Here is a 16,975-nt window from a genome sequence, read left to right as displayed (position 1 = left end):
ATCAACTTCAAGGACTTTCCAGGACCAATTCCCTCAAATTCAAGGACCTTAATGTGCAGACACAGTTTAAGCTAGGACGGCTACTCGTAAGAGCCGCTTCGTCCATGGGGTCCACTTTTATTGATTTGCAGCACAGCTCTTCATCTGGACTGGACTGACCTTGGGATCTTGGTCAAAGTCAGTGTTTGTAATTTTCTGTTGGTGAGACAGAGATCTTGGAATTTGCATTTCCCAGGCATCACGTCGTCATTTGCTCGCTCTCGTTTAGCGTTACTCTCTCATTGTTCTGCATGGACTCCCATGTCAACAGTAGAGAGAGACACCGCTAGTAATTAAGACTGCGTGGGACACCAAGCAATGCTGGGCATGAAACAGTAGGCGGTGTTATCACAAACAAGGGAGACATTTACCTAAACATCAACTTAACTTCTTTCTTACACAAAATTCAAGAACTTTCAATGATCCATGTCTATTAAGGGCAATTTTCCAAAACCTTCAAGGGAAATATATATATTTTTTCTTTCAAATTCAAGGGTTTCAAGGAGCCATGGGAACCCTATGCTGTTACACAACTTAGTACACAGGAAATAGACATCACGCAGTGTAAATGTGGTTGTGTATGCTGTTGTTTCAGTGTTCACCTCAGATTTACAAAACATTAATAACTTATTACGTACTCACTCACTTATTCTCCCGCTTTATACTCCACATGGAGTCCATCACAGGGCCAAACACACAGAGATGATCAACCATTCACTCTTACATTCACAACCACGGTCAAATTTAGTGTCCAGTTAATAAACTCTGCATATTTTTGGACCGTGAGATGAAGTCGAAGTACCTGCAGAGAACACACGCACACATACACGGCAAAAACATGCAAACTCCACATTAGAAAGGCCCTCGGTTAAAAATGGATTAAAAACGGTGACCTTCTTGCTCAATGCTAACCACTTCCACGCCGCATGGCCCACTTATTACATACTTACAATAAATGTCTCTGTGAGATAGAGTAGCTTCCCAAAGTGATCAAAAGAGGACCATATGTTTTCTGTACATTTGGCCTGGTTTTATTGTGAATACCAATTTAATTAAGTATGGTTAAAAGAATACATACATACAAACAAACAGCGGGGGGTACAAGTTCAGACAGAACCTTTACAATAATCTTGGGTTTCAAATTTAAAAACAGGCAGCATCTCAATCATGTATAATAAAGTTACATCAGGGCTGCAGTTCGACACTGTGGCCCAGCAGGAGATGTGAACTTCGGATGGTGTGAGCGTGACGACCTGTTGGTCCAGAACTAGCCACTTTTTTTTTTTTCCCCACACACAATGTTTTTTTTGGCCTTTGATCCAATAGACAAACACTAATTTATTTCAGTATGACGTTAAAGGCAGCAAAAAAAAAAAAGGGGGGTGAATTTGTTCAAATCAACCAAGTTAATGCTTAAAAATCAAAATGGCCTCTTGTTTGCAAATTCAGAGCTTAAGTGGGTTGTTTCGTATTCTAAAGGCAGCACTTGGACAAGAAGCAGCACATTTGAAACATACCTCGAGAGAAACCGGAATGACATCAATTTTATAGTCATATAAACTAACCTTGCAACTGGAACACCTGTTTACACAGATTTAATACTACTTCATCATTCCTTCATTAAGCAGTAGACTTTGTACATTTGATCTTTTCCCTCAGTGTAGCACTGGCGCGATAGCTTATGGAGACTTTGGTAGAGGTTCCAGAATCTGAGAAGCCGTATTTCTGTAGTTCTGCATCCGTTAAGAGTTACAACAAGCTTTAAGGGAAAGGTTTCAAAATCAATTTGATCAGTTTTCACATTAATACCATTCCACCCGTCAGTACAATAAGCATGTATCAAACACAGACAGGAAATGCCCATGTTCTCATGTGAGACATTTAAATATACAACTAAGTTAATGCAGAATTCCACTTTTCTCTGAATACATATATCCTGCACTGGTTTTCAGTTTAAAATAGCATAACAATAATAATTAAATTGCACTACAAAAAAAAAACATGATCACTGACTAAAGAGATGCTTTAAAGACACCGTGGAGGTTCAGAGAATTCACCCCTTAGGAGCCAAGTCTATAGTGTGTTAGTACAACTCCTGACTGGAGACAGAGCTCAACTTACATCCAATAACTGAGACGCAAAACCTCCATTTTAAAATGGGAAAACTCTGCAGCATGAGGTGAGGAGACGTGAAAAGAAAAAGGACAAGAAAGTCATTTTGTATTTTGTTTCGTAGTAGTATATGCAAGTGCTCGTTTTTCTCCCACTTCACTCTCTTTGGCTTTTTCACCTCTAAAATCAACTGGGACGTCATGACCGCAGAGTTTACCCTCAAGGTTGAGCCAAACAACCGGAGCGGTGCTAACGTACAACGCACCCACACCTTGAGGTCATCGTGTGGCTACAGTATATACAAGAGTCGTGTGCATGCTCAAAAATCCTTGTTTCTTTTTTTTTTCCTCCACAAAAAAAAACAAAGTGGCTTCAGTTTTCAGTACGTCTAAAAGTTGACAACATATACAGAACGTAGTAGCTTAATGTTTTCAGCATCACCAAATGTCCATTTCCTGCTATACATATACATTTAAAAAAAGCAAGGTGAGCATAAGTTGACACCCCTTTTTAGTCATGGAGTAGAAATCCATGTGGGTAACAAGGCTGTGGCTGAGGTTGATTTGTGTGTCAGCTGCTGTACACCTGTCTGTAGTGTGGTGGTCATACGTGACCGGGGGGTGGGGGTGGGGGGGGTAGATGAGGAAGTTGATCAAATATTAATTGCATTTGTGTTCTGTCTCATTTGGTTGAACAGGTTACAGTTGTCATTCTTTTCTGAGAAGTTATCTGGGACAGAACTATGAACACTTGGTACTAATGAAACATAAAAAACGATTCATTCAAACTATTTCCAAAAGTAATGTTTGTTTTTTTTGTCTTTAAACAAGTAAAGTAAAGTATGAGTATGAATAACAAACAAAATTCCTCTGCAATTGAATAACTGCCTATGATTTTAACTAAAGCCTAACAAGAAGAATTTGTCAAATGTTTCTTTAGAATCAGCACAAAATGTAATTCCTGGGGGAAATGTACCGGATATTTTCAAAGATACTGACTCATTAACTGATAACTGTTGCCAAATATCTATATTGTTTGCCAATTGTCCTGTCACTACAAGGAAACCTGTTAATGGCAGGTCTTGTACATAAAAATATATAAAAATAATAGAATTTAAGATCAAGCCACTCCATGTCTGCACATCAAAATCATGTGATGACACAGAGGACAAGAGTCCAAAAATACAGAACTTTAAGAGCAGTGTCCATTTTCAGAAAATGTGTGACTTGGGGTGAGCTCATCAAATAAAACCTTGTGACCACTTTGAGGCCTGGAGTGACTGATAAATCTGCCAGATAAAATAAAACTGCATGGCAAATGTCAAGGTTATTCTTGGTGTTTACATTTCCGCCAATCCCGTATTTCATGATAAAACAAATCGTAAAATAGATTTAAAATAAATTATCTTAGATAACTATTTGTTTAGGTCTGGTGAACGGACTGTATGTGTTTGTGATCTACGAGGGTCCTATAGCAGGGCTTTCTGTGTGTAGGGGGCCTGTGCGGCATCTGTGGAAGGTGCTATGCTCGGGCCAGTGGGGTTGCTGTAGCTCGGCGCCTGCGTCATGCCTGTGGGGGTCGTGCCTGGGGCGAGACCAGGATTGTGGTAGGACTGAATGTCTGCTGGGGCCATGGTGCCTGGTGCTGCAGTGTAGACCGGTGGCTGGCCCATGTACATATGAACGTCACTACGGGAAAGAGTGAAGCAACACGGATTTTAACACAAACAGCAAGGTGGACACAATAAATCCAAGGTGGAATCATTGATACTGGAGTCTGAAATGTGTTTCTGAAACGCTTATGCTGCGTTCACACATCAAATAAAACAGGAAATCTGCATTTGGTGTGAGCGCAGCATGAGACACATAAAGTCTGTGGAAAAAGAGAAGAAAAAAATCTTGGCATAGTAGAAGTCTAGAAAAGATTCATGATCAACCAGTGGAAATAGTATCAAAATTTAGGAACATTTCATAATTAAACTTTAAGTGTTACAACTAATTCTGAACACACATACTGTATATTTAAAAAACAAAAAGCAACATACGGTTTGTATCTTATTCAAAAGCTGTATTATTTGTCTTATTAACTCCTTTGTGAAGCCAAAGGCAAATTTCCACTTTTGTGGACAATAATGATTATTATTATGATTGTGATTAAACTGCAATTAATGCGACTGACACATTGCACTCCCTCTCTCCTCAGAGTGCCACCCTACAAACACAAACCGCCTTTTGGCCGCTCTACTCGCACAAACACTGATGCTCATAAATGTGTTGCTCTCAGTTTCCGTTCATAAAAATAAAAATTCCTACTTTGCTACTTTTTAGTGCCAATAGTTTTAAAATTCATCCCTTTTGGCAAATATTTAAACATTAAAAAATCCCATCACTAATGGGGTCTTTTAGTGTTAATCAGCTGTAATAACATTTGATTGGAACATAATATTTCTCACGCACAACTGAACAAGGGTAAGAACAGTCCAAATGAGAATAACATGTATGAAAATTTGTAAAAAAGTAAATTCATTTTAAATACTCTTAAAAAGTAAGAGTAACAAAACATGACAAAGAAGAAGGGAACACAAAGACAAAATAATGTAGTCTGGGAGGAAACCAAGATGCTGTAGGAGAGTCTCACCTGGGAGGATGCTGACCAGGTATGGTGCTTACAACAGGAAGCTGCTCCATGGGAATAGTGTAACCCTGCCCTGCAGTACTGCTCATTGCATATGAACCTGATGCAGGCTGAGCAGGGTAGACCTGTGGTAAAAAAAAAGAAAGAGAGCAGATTTTCCCAAATATAAACAAAATAATCAGGGTTTTCTTCTCATTTTGCATCATAGTACACTACACCAAAAAAATAATTTGGGGGAGATTTTCTCATACACTGAAAAGGATAGGGTCCAAATAAATAAACTTGAGCAACTTCTACACAACAACTTCTGCAGATCCTAAATCCCAGTGCTTACAATGTAGTCAAAATCCATCCATTACTCCTCACAGGCAGATAAATGTGCAAAATGGGGCTAAAAAGAGAAGAAAAAAATGCTGCTGTGTTTAATGACGCCTGTGGGTTTTCTATTATACCTGTTGTGCTGCATTAGTAGGCGGCTGCATGTAGTACTGTTGGCTCTGCAGCTTGGCATACATGGCGTAGACTGGATCCTCATTCATCAACTTGGCGTACAAAGACAGAGCTTCCATCACCTTGACGTTCAGGTCCGACAGCTCCGAGTGCTTCCTGATGATACAAACCCACACACACACAAACACTGTTAGTATCCGCTAAAAACACCTTTAATGAAGTCTGAGTTTACAGATCTGTGTTGTGACTTTTAATGTCTGACTCTGATACATTTAACCACAATTCACCTGTCAATATCTTCCAACTTCTGGTCAATGAGGGGCCCCATTTGATTGCAAGCACCTAGAAATGTTAAAACAAGCACCAGATTTATTAAAGTAAACTTCGTCTCACGCTTTCATTCAATATTTAGTGCTTGGTTTACCTTCAAGCTGTAGTAACTCAACGCTGTCTGACTGGTTGTCTGTGGGATCTGCACTCTGGATCATCTGCAGGAGCTGGTCCATTTTGTCCTAAAAATATTCAACAAGGTTTCAGTGACAAGTTGGTTTAAACCAGTGTGGAAAGAAAAAGAAAATCTGCAATGACGCAACAATACGATTTCAATGAGGCTGAACAAGCTTAGAACGCCAGTGCACACTGCAGGGAACTCACCTCGTCTATATATACAGGCTCTTGTTCGGGTTCTATGGTCTCCACCTGTACGTCCTCACTGAACTGTACCGTCTTCTTCTCCGTCTTCACTGAAGTTTTTCCCCCCACAAGTAAAAAACGATTGCAGTGACGAGATGCAACAGTAGCAATCAGAGACACAGACAAAAAGTCAAGACCCGCTGAATCAATATGCTGACACAGTGCAAAGCATTAGTTCAATTGTCAAATGAAGAAAGCAGAGGTACAAAGATATGATCGGTCTTGTTGAAATGTCAAGAGGCTACAATCAAAAACAGGAACTGTTGAAACAGCAGTTGGCTGCTGTTGTTACACAAACTGTCCTGTGCAAGAACCTCGGAGAGAAAACAGTTGCAGAAGGGTCACATTTAGACGACATTAAGAAGCGCGACGACCTCATAACAGTATCAGACATTAAATCTACAGTGTTAGATTGTGATCCATTCATTACAGTGGGTTCTGACGATGTTACTCACACATAAGCATGAGCTTCAGTGCACAAACAAACAAACAAAAATACAAAGGCTTTGACAATATTCTTTAAAATTTAAATATGGAGCTCCATAAATGTCATACTTGTCTGTCAGCACACATTCACACAACACTCCTACAGTAAAAATCTATTTATAAACGGATGTTAAATGGAAGAGTCAAGTTATAAGTCACTTTATAATACAGATATAATTAGGATATCACTAAGAAAGATGGTCAGGTTTGTTTTTATCAGAATCAAAAGACGATGAAAGGAAAGGTCTAAAATGAGAGGAACAATTCTCATAGCATTTCACAGACATACAGCAGGTGTTTTTATTTGATGCAGGTAATAATGAATATGTCGTTGTGTTGTCTGCGGAGTTGGTGCCGTGTTTGTTGTATTGATTCAACACGTGCGTTAGTAAGTATTTTCCTTTATGGGATCAATGAAGCAATAACACTAATGGACTAAATGGGATTATCAAAGAACTGGCTATGATATAAATCGATAAATGATGTACTGTGTGTGTGTGTGTGTGTGTGTGTGTGTGTGTGTGTGTGTGTGTGTGTGTGTGTGTGTGTGTGTGTGTGTAGTGGGTTTATACTCACTCATCTCAGGCTCTGCAGTGAGGTCGGCAGTGACAAAGTTAGAGGGAAACAGCCCAATTCCCTGGTACGTTTCCCCTTTCCACCAGTTTGGGTCACTGGGAAAATACAAAACAAACACTTTTTTGTTTTTGCCATTTTATTTACATAAAACTGTAAATCAACAAAATGTTGTTCTGATCAGTTGAGTCAGGGCTCATCTCAAGAGCAGGCTTAATGACAATTGTCCACCTTACTGCATCAAATCCGTGCAGTTATTTGACAAGTCCTTCTTTTGTGTGTATACAGCAGCAGAGGAAATCTCAGTTTGTCAAAAATGATTTTCCTTGTGAAAAGTTAGGACATCATTGGGCATGTCAATGAAAGTTATAGACAAGAGGAAGAATGAAATGAAATTAAGAACAAGCAGTGGTCTCCAAAAGAGGTTCCAAATGAACACAATCTAAAGCCCCGTTTGGGCTTTAGACGGCAGGAGAAACTCCACAGAATGTCCAGAGCGACTTATGTGGACATTTGTGTTAACACTACAGTGCAGCTTGGGCTGCATTTTTCTGTTGGAGCACGAGAGAATATTGATCAAACCAGATCCAAACTAGCCAGGCGATCCAGGATGAACACCAAGAGTTAACTGACTCTTGTTGGACTGTAACCACTGACAACTGTCATCATGGTTTAATTTGAGTTGTTGTGGTGGAAAAGGATAACATCCACCATGGATAGCTGTACTAGCCTTTGTATTGCATTCACTGTCCATTCGTAATTGGTAAATCCCAACTTTACACAGAGACAATTTACTTTCAATTACTTATCAGTTTCTACTTATTATTGCTTATTTTAACTCATTATATATTTATGTATTGACGTTTACACCATATTTTCAATAAAGCAATAAAAAACATAACTTGAGGGCACTTTCAAGCCGACAGATCCCAGTATGTCCTGATGGGCTTGGGACAGGTATCAATGATCTAGTTTACAAATACAGAACCCCAGACATGCACTGAGTCTGGCTCAGTGCATGTCTAACGCACGTGTGAGTGCGTGTATTAAAAGATTACCTATCGTCCAGGATGGTGATGATTTCTCCCGACTTGAAGGTGAGCTCGTTGTCCTCAGCAGCCTCAAAGTCATAGATGGCGCGGACTTTTCTGCCATCTGATTTGTGTGAGGATAGCTGGTTGGTGTTTGGGTAAAGGCTTGACAGAGATGACTGCGGCTGCTGACGTTGCTCCTTCAGTGAAAGCTCTATAGCTGCAAACATGAGTCACATTGTCTCTTAGCCCGTAGGAACAAAAAAACATTGAGTAGAGTAAAGGGGTTAAAAAGATGTTTTTAAAGTAGCAGTATGTTTACCACCTGTTTATATAAAGAGTATTCATATTTAAACTATTATTAAATGTGTCAACAAGAAATGCTCAGCTAAATGCAAACCTAAAAGGAGAAAAACACTGTATTTTCTCTCTTGTAGCTGCAGTATATCAATTTCGAACACTATCTGTCTCAGACCCTTTGTGAAGCTTCCACTAAACGACAACCTGAAAGCCTCCTTACCTTTGGCCAAATCTTCCTCCTCTTTTTTATTTGTTGAAGTGGACGGATCCTTTGCCACTAAAGCGGGGCTTGCTTTTGCTTGTTCTGCAGCCTAAAATCATATGAAATTATAAGCAGTATGTATTTTCACTTTTACTAGAGAATTGTATCATATATACACAGTAAATTAATCACAAGTCCCAAAAGAGAAGAAAGAAACTACAAAAACTACCTACCTGGGACCCAACTGCTGGGAAAGTAACACCTTGTTCACGTAGATTCTTAATCATTGCTGAGATCAGACTGAGTTGTGGATCACTGCGAAAGTCCTCTGCCCACTCCACCATTAGGGCCTTCAGTTTCTCACACACCTTGGGATGACCCTGGAGAAATATAAATATAAAAGCAATGTTATGAGAACAGAAATGGTACACTATGTATATAAAAAAACAAAAACAAAACAAAAACGAGTCCATCTGCACAATCCACAGAAGGCAAAAATGACCACATACCTTATTTAAGACATTACTGACTTCACTGGCAAACTCTCTGGAGCAGACCTCCAAGTGAAATATCTTCCCACAGTTTGACACGCAAGCACCTAGAAGCTGTGAGAAAAATGGGTAAAAAGAAAAAATGCTCATATGACTTGCAAACTGATCGATAACAACAAGCAACAAACATGTCCTGTGGCTCTAAATTCAATGACATCTCAGAAAACAGATTGGGTGAGGGATTGAGTACAGGTCCATGGCATCTCGAATGACACCACAAAAAACACATTCACAGGTTTGAGGACACATATGGCCACATTCTTTTAACTAAAACTCCCTCTTCTGAGGCCAACTCTGCCCAATGCCTGGGCATGGTCAAATCTGACACCGATTTGCAATTGTATGAGGTGTTTGGTGAGCCAGTGTCAGAGAAATGTGACAAATTGACAGCTCCAACTTTATAAAAGGGGGAGGAGTCTGGGACAAGAAGCCTCACACTGATGAAATAAGTTGACAGACATTATAACATTACAGATTATTAACTTTATTATAAAAAATCCATTGGTCACTTCCACTTTTCGTGATATATAAAAAGATACAAATGTTCTATCAATGAATGCATTCAGAAAAACAAATCTTTCTAGCAGCAAGTATTGAGTTAGTGGACTGCATGTATGTTTGCAGAATTGATTAAATTTAAGAGGTTTCTGGAATGCATCTTGAAGCCGCTCCTTCTCGTAAGGTGCTTCTTGTTGTTCAACGCACGGTGAACCATGCATTACTTTCTCTAGCTCTCATGCGCTGGAGAGAAGAATATTCGAATAATCAATGCCCATTCCTTATTAACACTGTCCACTTGTGATCAGACCTCTCAGGACTAATATAGAAACCAGGTCTGACCACGGGACCAAAGACACACGTTTCAATTCCTTGAGCTAGACAATCACACTGAGCCACACATGTCTGTTTGTTACCCGTCTACTTACAGTAAGTGCCTGCATGGCAACATGAGGATCCTTATGGTTCACTCTTCTCATAATAGAGCGGAGACATTCTTTAGGCCTGCAGCAGAATGGTAGAAATCAGGGGTTGTGGAAATGAATTGCTTGGCCACAGGACAGTATCACCATACATTTTTGCACTGGCAATCAACATTCATCTTCGGTTTCTCATTGAAAATTTAATGTCCCTGGTCTCAATCTACTATCCTGGGCTATGAATTTTTAAAAATATGGGGGGAAAATTATGAAACAAAACAGGGGTGAAAATGAAAAATAATAATGAAAAAAACACAAGTAGATGTGTTTGTAATGTTTGGATTGGTATGAAGACAGTTAACTCACCCAGTGCGTGACTGGCCTATCTTATCACAAATGTCCAGGATGAGGCCCCAGTCCTCAGCTGTGTTCATCTCACTGGTTGCTTTCTCTGCAGGAAACACCAGCAGGCAAGTTAAAGATTGCAAGAGCACTTAAATCTGACATATTCATAAAATAAACTTTAAAAAAAGACAATTCTAGAGCAATACAGAGGACTATCAACAAAACCTAGGTCCCTTATATATTGTATCAATTAGGGATGATGAATATAATATTACATTTGCTAGAAGCTTTTCCCCCGACTGTAGAAGGATTTGTTTTGTTTCCTGAGGACTGAACATTTGAATGTCATTTGTATGGACATTTTTAATTCATTTGTATCCTTCTGCTTGTATTGACTGATAAAAATAGCCACGTGCTACTTCTGGAAAACATTGTTGACATGATATTATACGTTATACTTTATTGTTATTTTACATTGGTGGACTATGAGTCATTTATAAATACTGAAAATAGAATGGCAACTAAGAATTATTTTCATAAACATTTCCCAAACCGGATTAGGCGTGAGGTGTGAGTGTGAGAGTTAATGGTTGTTTATCTCTATTGGCCCAGATACAGAGACAGAGACACTCTCTTCATCATCCTCTTCCTCACTTAAACTTCACACACACACACACACACACTGGTATAGTGAAATTAGATTAAGATGGAGCGAGAGATATGGTGACTCTAATAATTATATTTTTTATTTATTTATTTATTTTGTTGCTTGTTTAATTTTCTCAAAATTCCTCAGCTCCACTTAGATCACATACCCTGGTTTATACAGTAGAACTGTATTTCTGATTTTCCTCCAAGTTCCACTAGTCGCACACATAACACAGTTTGAGAACAGTTTGAAAGGGCAATCAAACCAATTGATTAATTTATTATGAGGCTGTTAGTTTAGTAATAATCAAGTAATCACCGCAGTCGTCATACTGAACTGAATAAAAATGTAAAGTAATTTACAACGTGACCCATTTTAATTTGCTACTGAACTATGAATAATAATAGACTCAAAAACAGGGCTAAACGGCTTGAAAAGAACCATTCACACTGAAATGACAGCACACAATCCCAAAACACCCATTGTGTTTGAGGGCTGTAGTTTGTATGTCAACATGCAGCGAGGTGTTGCGTTTGTGTACTTTGTATCCTCTGTCCACTGAACATGCTAATGAAGTGGTTAACCACTTTGTTTGGACACACACACAGAGAAAAGGGAACACACTGTAACTATACAGTTTCACACGCCACTCCGCATCCTCTGTGGCTTCCATTACTGAGAGGGAATCGTATCATTGTATACACGACAATGATGAGGCGGATGGCTGCCTAGCTGGCTAGCTAGCTCTAATTAGCTGATGACAACATCGGTGTCACACACGTATATTATCACATAACCCGAACAAACTACGCAGTTCACACAAGCGATATTGCTTGACATGTTGGAAACAAACAGAATAAAAGTTAATAATGATAAAATGTTTGAATGCCCGGCTCTTAAAAACATTGTGAAGATTTCTGTTTGCTAGTAGATGCTAGCTAAGTCACAGGTACGGCAGGCTAAATGAGCTTACTGAGCCTTCTGGCTAACTAAATCACAACAAACAGGGAAAACAGAGAGTATCAGTATCTGTTTATGCAAACAGTATCTGTTTGCACAAACAGCAATAAGACAACCATAGAACATGGAGAGCAGTGTATGTCCTGAGCCTGTACACCGCAGAACAACACAAACAAAGCTGCCTGATCACAGCTCCATGAGCTAGTCGGCTAGAAACACCGCCGCTATTTGGTTACTCACCAACATCTTGGTCAAATGGGTTGGTCGTGAAGAGAGGCATTGCTGGGGTATTGACGACAACAGATTTTGCCTTCCCACGTTGTTTTCTTTTCCCTCTCTACCTTATTTCATTCAGTGAAAACGCATAGTAATGATGCTTGCATGGATGTCAAGGGGAGCTAGCTGGCTCTCCAGTCGTCCAGTCACTCCTGCGCCACTGACGTCGACAAGCTAAATATCCAGCGTGGCTTACCCCCAATAAAGTCACTGACTGTAGTGTAGTACTGTGCAACAGTGTTTAGTGGAATTACGAACCAAGACCTCCAAATTGCCTTTGAAGTTAAGAAAAACCCATGTCATAGTCAGGTGACGTGATCACGTGATACCGCCTCATAGCTACAAAACAGTAATATAGACGACGAGAATAGAGACGTCGGAAGAATTAAACGGTGGCGTTGGATCCCCCCCCCCCCGCTCTGGGACTTTACATTACACAATGTTAAATATATTTTATGTGTTAACATTATAAAGCTACATTGTGTGAATGTTGGTGTTATTTGTTGTTGATGATGTTATTCTTCTTTGTTTGGTCTTCATGAACAGTAATGAATGATGAAACAGTATTTGCTTGCTGCATCCTCCATCGGAAAACAGGTATAATGTCAAGCAATACTATCAGATCTGACTGTGTGAGCCTTTGACCTTGTTTAGATGGCAGCCCAAATCAGATTTGTAAAGAATTTGATCTTCCTTGATCTCCCAACTTAATATTATATTCATATATTCATATTATATACTGCAACTAATCAGATCCGATATAACATGTGTCCATTGTCTGGTCTAGTCTTCCACGTGAATTTCTATAGATGCACAGAGGTATGTAGGGTAGTGACAGAGATAAAGTTTGGGACATAAAGTGGACGTATGGAAAATGGAGTGTAAATGGGCCTTGAGTCCTTTTCTAACCACTTTTCCTTGACCAACATCCTAAAATCAAGGAATTGAATCTGAAATCTTCATATAGCACTTAAAGATACTTAAAGGATAAAACAAAAATAAAAACACAATAACAGCTTAGATGATTGCAGTATAAAACAAGATTTTCCATCTTGTGCACCTGGCAAACCTGAAACTAGTACTACTGTACACTTTGTTTTCTCTATTCCTCAGTCATCTGTGGATAACATGTTAGCACAGCACCACACATTACTATCATTGTATGTTGATTTAGTGTAATTGTATGCAGTTAATAATATGGATAATGAAACATCTCAGTAGAATCTATTAAAAGACATAATAATACGTATGGCTGAACTCTCACTCCTAACTTGATCTACCCTGAAATTTGCTACCGTGTACTGCAAAGACTCTAAATCTGTGAAAACTATTATGTAATGAATTTGATGAATTATTCCTTTATTTTACTGAATCGTGTATTGTTTTCTTAAACTTTTTACATTGTCTGCTACCTTTTTTATTTTATGAGCTCACATTATTACAGTTTTCATTGCTAACAAACAAGTTATTTCCATCTAGACCACAATGAACAAATGTATTATTTAAAAGAAAAAGCAGCCTCTTGAGATTTGTGATGTTTTTATTTTATGTATGTGAAAATTTTAATAGTTTGTCATTTGTGCGTTGCATTGGTGACGGCATGAGAGATGTTTGCAGCAAGGGCACGGGAGCCCCGTTGGCTGGGATGGATGCCGTCGCCGCTAAACAAAGATGAATTCTTCCAGAAAATATTAAAATTGTCAATTAAAACAAATTTGTGTGAGGGGCAGACTGATTGTAGCCATATGTGGAGACAGAGAAGCCTGCTAGAATGCAGTACACTTTTGCAAAAAAAGGGGATTGGGCCAGAGATAAAAACAGATTTTTTACAGTTTTTGAGCAGTTGAAAAAGACTGCTAAACGTGAGTTTCAGTACTTCTGGCGTTTGAACAGAGATATTGTTGGTGCCAATATGGATAACAACATTCCTGGCGTGAGTATGTTTTCTAAGGAGAGATGGGATCTCTGTAAGCAAGTCCAGAAGTTTGGCATTGGGAAAGCAGAACGTTCTGGCTGTTTTTAATTTTACGTTTCTGACAATGGAATCGCCGATAATCAATGTATCATAAGCAGGGGAAATGAGAGTCTGGACCACAGAGGGGTCTTCAGTACGAAGAGTGTTCTGCACACAGTCAGGTCGTAAGACAGGAGCGTGTTGCTTAAGAAGACCATCAGTGATTGAGATGTGTGACCTCAACACTGCTGAAGAGAGTGGAAGAGGTAATGGCGGTCGGTTACCATCGGGTTTACTGACCACTGGCAAACAGTTAGTGTTAGCAAGAGATCGCAACTTTTTCTTTGCAAAATGAGCCATGTCTTTTGCCACAAGATGAGTTTTCATGTCATCCATCAGGTGAACTTTTTGCATAGAACACTGTTTACAGGCCTCCATGTGTCTGGTAGGATCTTCAGCTATTTGGGTCTCAGCTGAATGTCTGTTACCACCAGGTTTACTGACCACTGGCAAGCAACTGGTGTTCGCAGCGGTTCGTAACTCTTTCTTAGCCAGATTAGCCAGGTCTTGTGCTTCAAGATTAGTTTTCATGTTATCCCCCTTGCAGACTTTTTTTGTAGAACAGTGTTTACAGGCCTCCCTGTGTCTGGTAGCATCTTCAGCAAGTTGGATGTCAGCTGAAGATCTGTTACCACCAGCAATTAACTCCTTTTCAGTTGGTAGAGCCATGTCTTTTGCCACAGGATCAGTTTTGTATTTGTCCACCGTGATAGACCTCGTTATAAAAAGGTGTTTCAGGGCATCCCTGGGACAAATTCTCTGTTCAGCATTCACACTTAGACAACATTTCAGGAGGTCGAAAAATGTAGCCCTATCTTCAGCATCATCCTGTTTTGATCGGTGGACCTTTGGTAGATCCTTAAAGGTCTTGGCAAAGTCAGTGAACTTCATTGAAACTTCTGGTTTGAGTCCAGTATCACTCTCGTACTCCTCTGGTGCTTTTAATCGCCACAGTGCACACTCATCCCTGACAAAATATATCGAGCTGTGTTTTCCAGTATTTATTTGGTGATCGTTTGGCTTTCCAAGCAAGCATATCGCAGTTTTCATCCACTCATATGCACAGTTGCTGGGGAAGAGGCGTAAGCCAAAGTACATAAATGCCATGATGCATCCTACTCCCCATATATCAACAGCTTCTGACAAGGGTAGGCCCAAGTATACTTCAGGGGCCCTGTATGCAGCAGCCTGTATGGTCATTCCAACATTTACTTCACTCACTGAAAGAGCCAGACCAAAGTCAATCAGCTTGATTTTGAATGGCTGATCATTGTGATTGACAAGCATTATGTTGTCAGGTTTTAAGTCCGCATGCATAATGCTAATATTCGTTAGAGCCTCTAAAGCCACCAGTAGTTGGTGGGTCACAGAGCGAATTCCAGTGAAACTTAGTGGTTCAAACGCCTGCGCCTCCATCAATTTCCACAGAGTCCTGTCCAACATTTCAAAGACTAGACAAGAGAGGTCGTTGAACTTGAAATGATCAATGAATTTAACAATGTTGCTTTGGTCTGGGTCAAGAGCCCTGACTTTCTTTAACATAACCAGCTCTCTTTCACTGCCGTTATTATGTTCACTATTTTTGGGGATTTTTAAAGCCACTATCTTGCCGGTGTTTAAGTCTCCACATTTGGCAACTTTGCCAAACGTTCCCTCTCCAATAAAGGCCATTATCTTGTAGGAGGTTTTACTGCTTTCGAGAATATATTTGTTTTTCCCCAAAAAGGTTTCCATGATTTTATTTCTGAGAAAATAACCAGCAATTGACTGGACAGGTGATTGCACAGGGTCATGTGTTTTCCTCGGAGTACCTTTCTCTAGTAAGTTCCAGTAGGCTGTACACTAAGAGGAGCAATGCTGCCCTCCACAGTCCGAAGTTCCCAATCACATTTTTAAGTCCGAAGTTCTTTAACACTGATCAAAGTGCGAAAGTGTGCCTGGCTTTTATACAGTGTTGGTTGTAGTGGTGTTTAACAGCAGTTGGCATCCATAATGTTGCATCACTGCCTTCCTCTGGATTCTTCTCCTTTCTTTATTCTGTGTTGTAGATGACATTCTTTTGCTCTGGTGTTTTTACGGCAGTTCACACTCACAATGTTGTATTTCTTTTCCGTCTTGCAGCGACCTCCCACTTTCCTCAGAATTTTTAATGTCATGAAAGTACTGCCTCTTAGAATTCCACAGATCAAAGGCATTAGCCTTATAACATTTGGTTGGTTGGTAGTGTTAATCGATGACATTTTGCCAGTTTAGTATTGGTGGTTAATGGCGGTTACATAATAGAGAAGCATTCTGTAGTTATAAGAGGAAAGAATATAAATGAATAATTACTATTTATAACATCATAGGCATTGAGACACTCGAATTTCACATTATAAAAATACAAATTCTGTAGCAAATAACAAGTACATAAATGAACAAATAAATATATATATATGGTTTTTTTTTTTTTTTTTTAAAAAGCTAATTAAAAAGAAATAATAGCACATGGTCATAAACCTGTCTTTAGAGGTGGGGTTTTCAGCCATAATTTAAATAAAGGCAGAGAGTCAGAGTCACAAATGGTGAATCACAAGTGATTATATCTGACAAAGGATGTTGAAGATGGAGCTGCTGGGCAGGAGGAAAAGAATAAGACCACAGAAAAGGTTCATTGATGTTGTGAAGGAGGACACAAGGACAGTTGGTGAAAAAGGACACAATGGATAGGACAAGATTGAGGCAGATGATCAGCTGTAGCAGG

At 39.4% G+C, this 16,975-nt stretch overlaps 1 protein-coding gene across 1 annotated transcript in view; it reads right to left on the bottom strand.

Annotated features, from left to right (window-relative positions):
* Nucleotides 1-1,047: 1,047 nt before the first annotated feature.
* LOC131456694 (collectin-12-like) overlaps nt 1,048-16,975 on the bottom strand; it is a 54,247-nt gene continuing 38,319 nt past the window's right edge. Inside the window, exons 11-25 of the mRNA XM_058625238.1 lie at nt 13,233-13,248; nt 12,183-12,224; nt 10,355-10,439; nt 9,998-10,073; nt 9,030-9,125; nt 8,754-8,900; nt 8,539-8,629; nt 8,046-8,238; nt 6,991-7,085; nt 5,890-5,978; nt 5,660-5,747; nt 5,523-5,577; nt 5,238-5,391; nt 4,789-4,910; nt 1,048-3,839 (exon numbers count right to left, since the gene is read on the bottom strand). Of these exons, the coding sequence (XP_058481221.1) occupies nt 3,620-3,839; nt 4,789-4,910; nt 5,238-5,391; nt 5,523-5,577; nt 5,660-5,747; nt 5,890-5,978; nt 6,991-7,085; nt 8,046-8,238; nt 8,539-8,629; nt 8,754-8,900; nt 9,030-9,125; nt 9,998-10,073; nt 10,355-10,439; nt 12,183-12,224; nt 13,233-13,248 (1,569 nt within the window). The 3' untranslated portion in view covers nt 1,048-3,619. The remainder of the gene's footprint in view (nt 3,840-4,788; nt 4,911-5,237; nt 5,392-5,522; nt 5,578-5,659; nt 5,748-5,889; nt 5,979-6,990; nt 7,086-8,045; nt 8,239-8,538; nt 8,630-8,753; nt 8,901-9,029; nt 9,126-9,997; nt 10,074-10,354; nt 10,440-12,182; nt 12,225-13,232; nt 13,249-16,975) is intronic.

This window comes from Solea solea, chromosome 1 (genome assembly GCF_958295425.1).
Source record: "Solea solea chromosome 1, fSolSol10.1, whole genome shotgun sequence".
Lineage (NCBI taxonomy): Eukaryota > Metazoa > Chordata > Actinopteri > Pleuronectiformes > Soleidae > Solea > Solea solea.
This window is presented reverse-complemented; position numbering and strand designations above follow the sequence as displayed.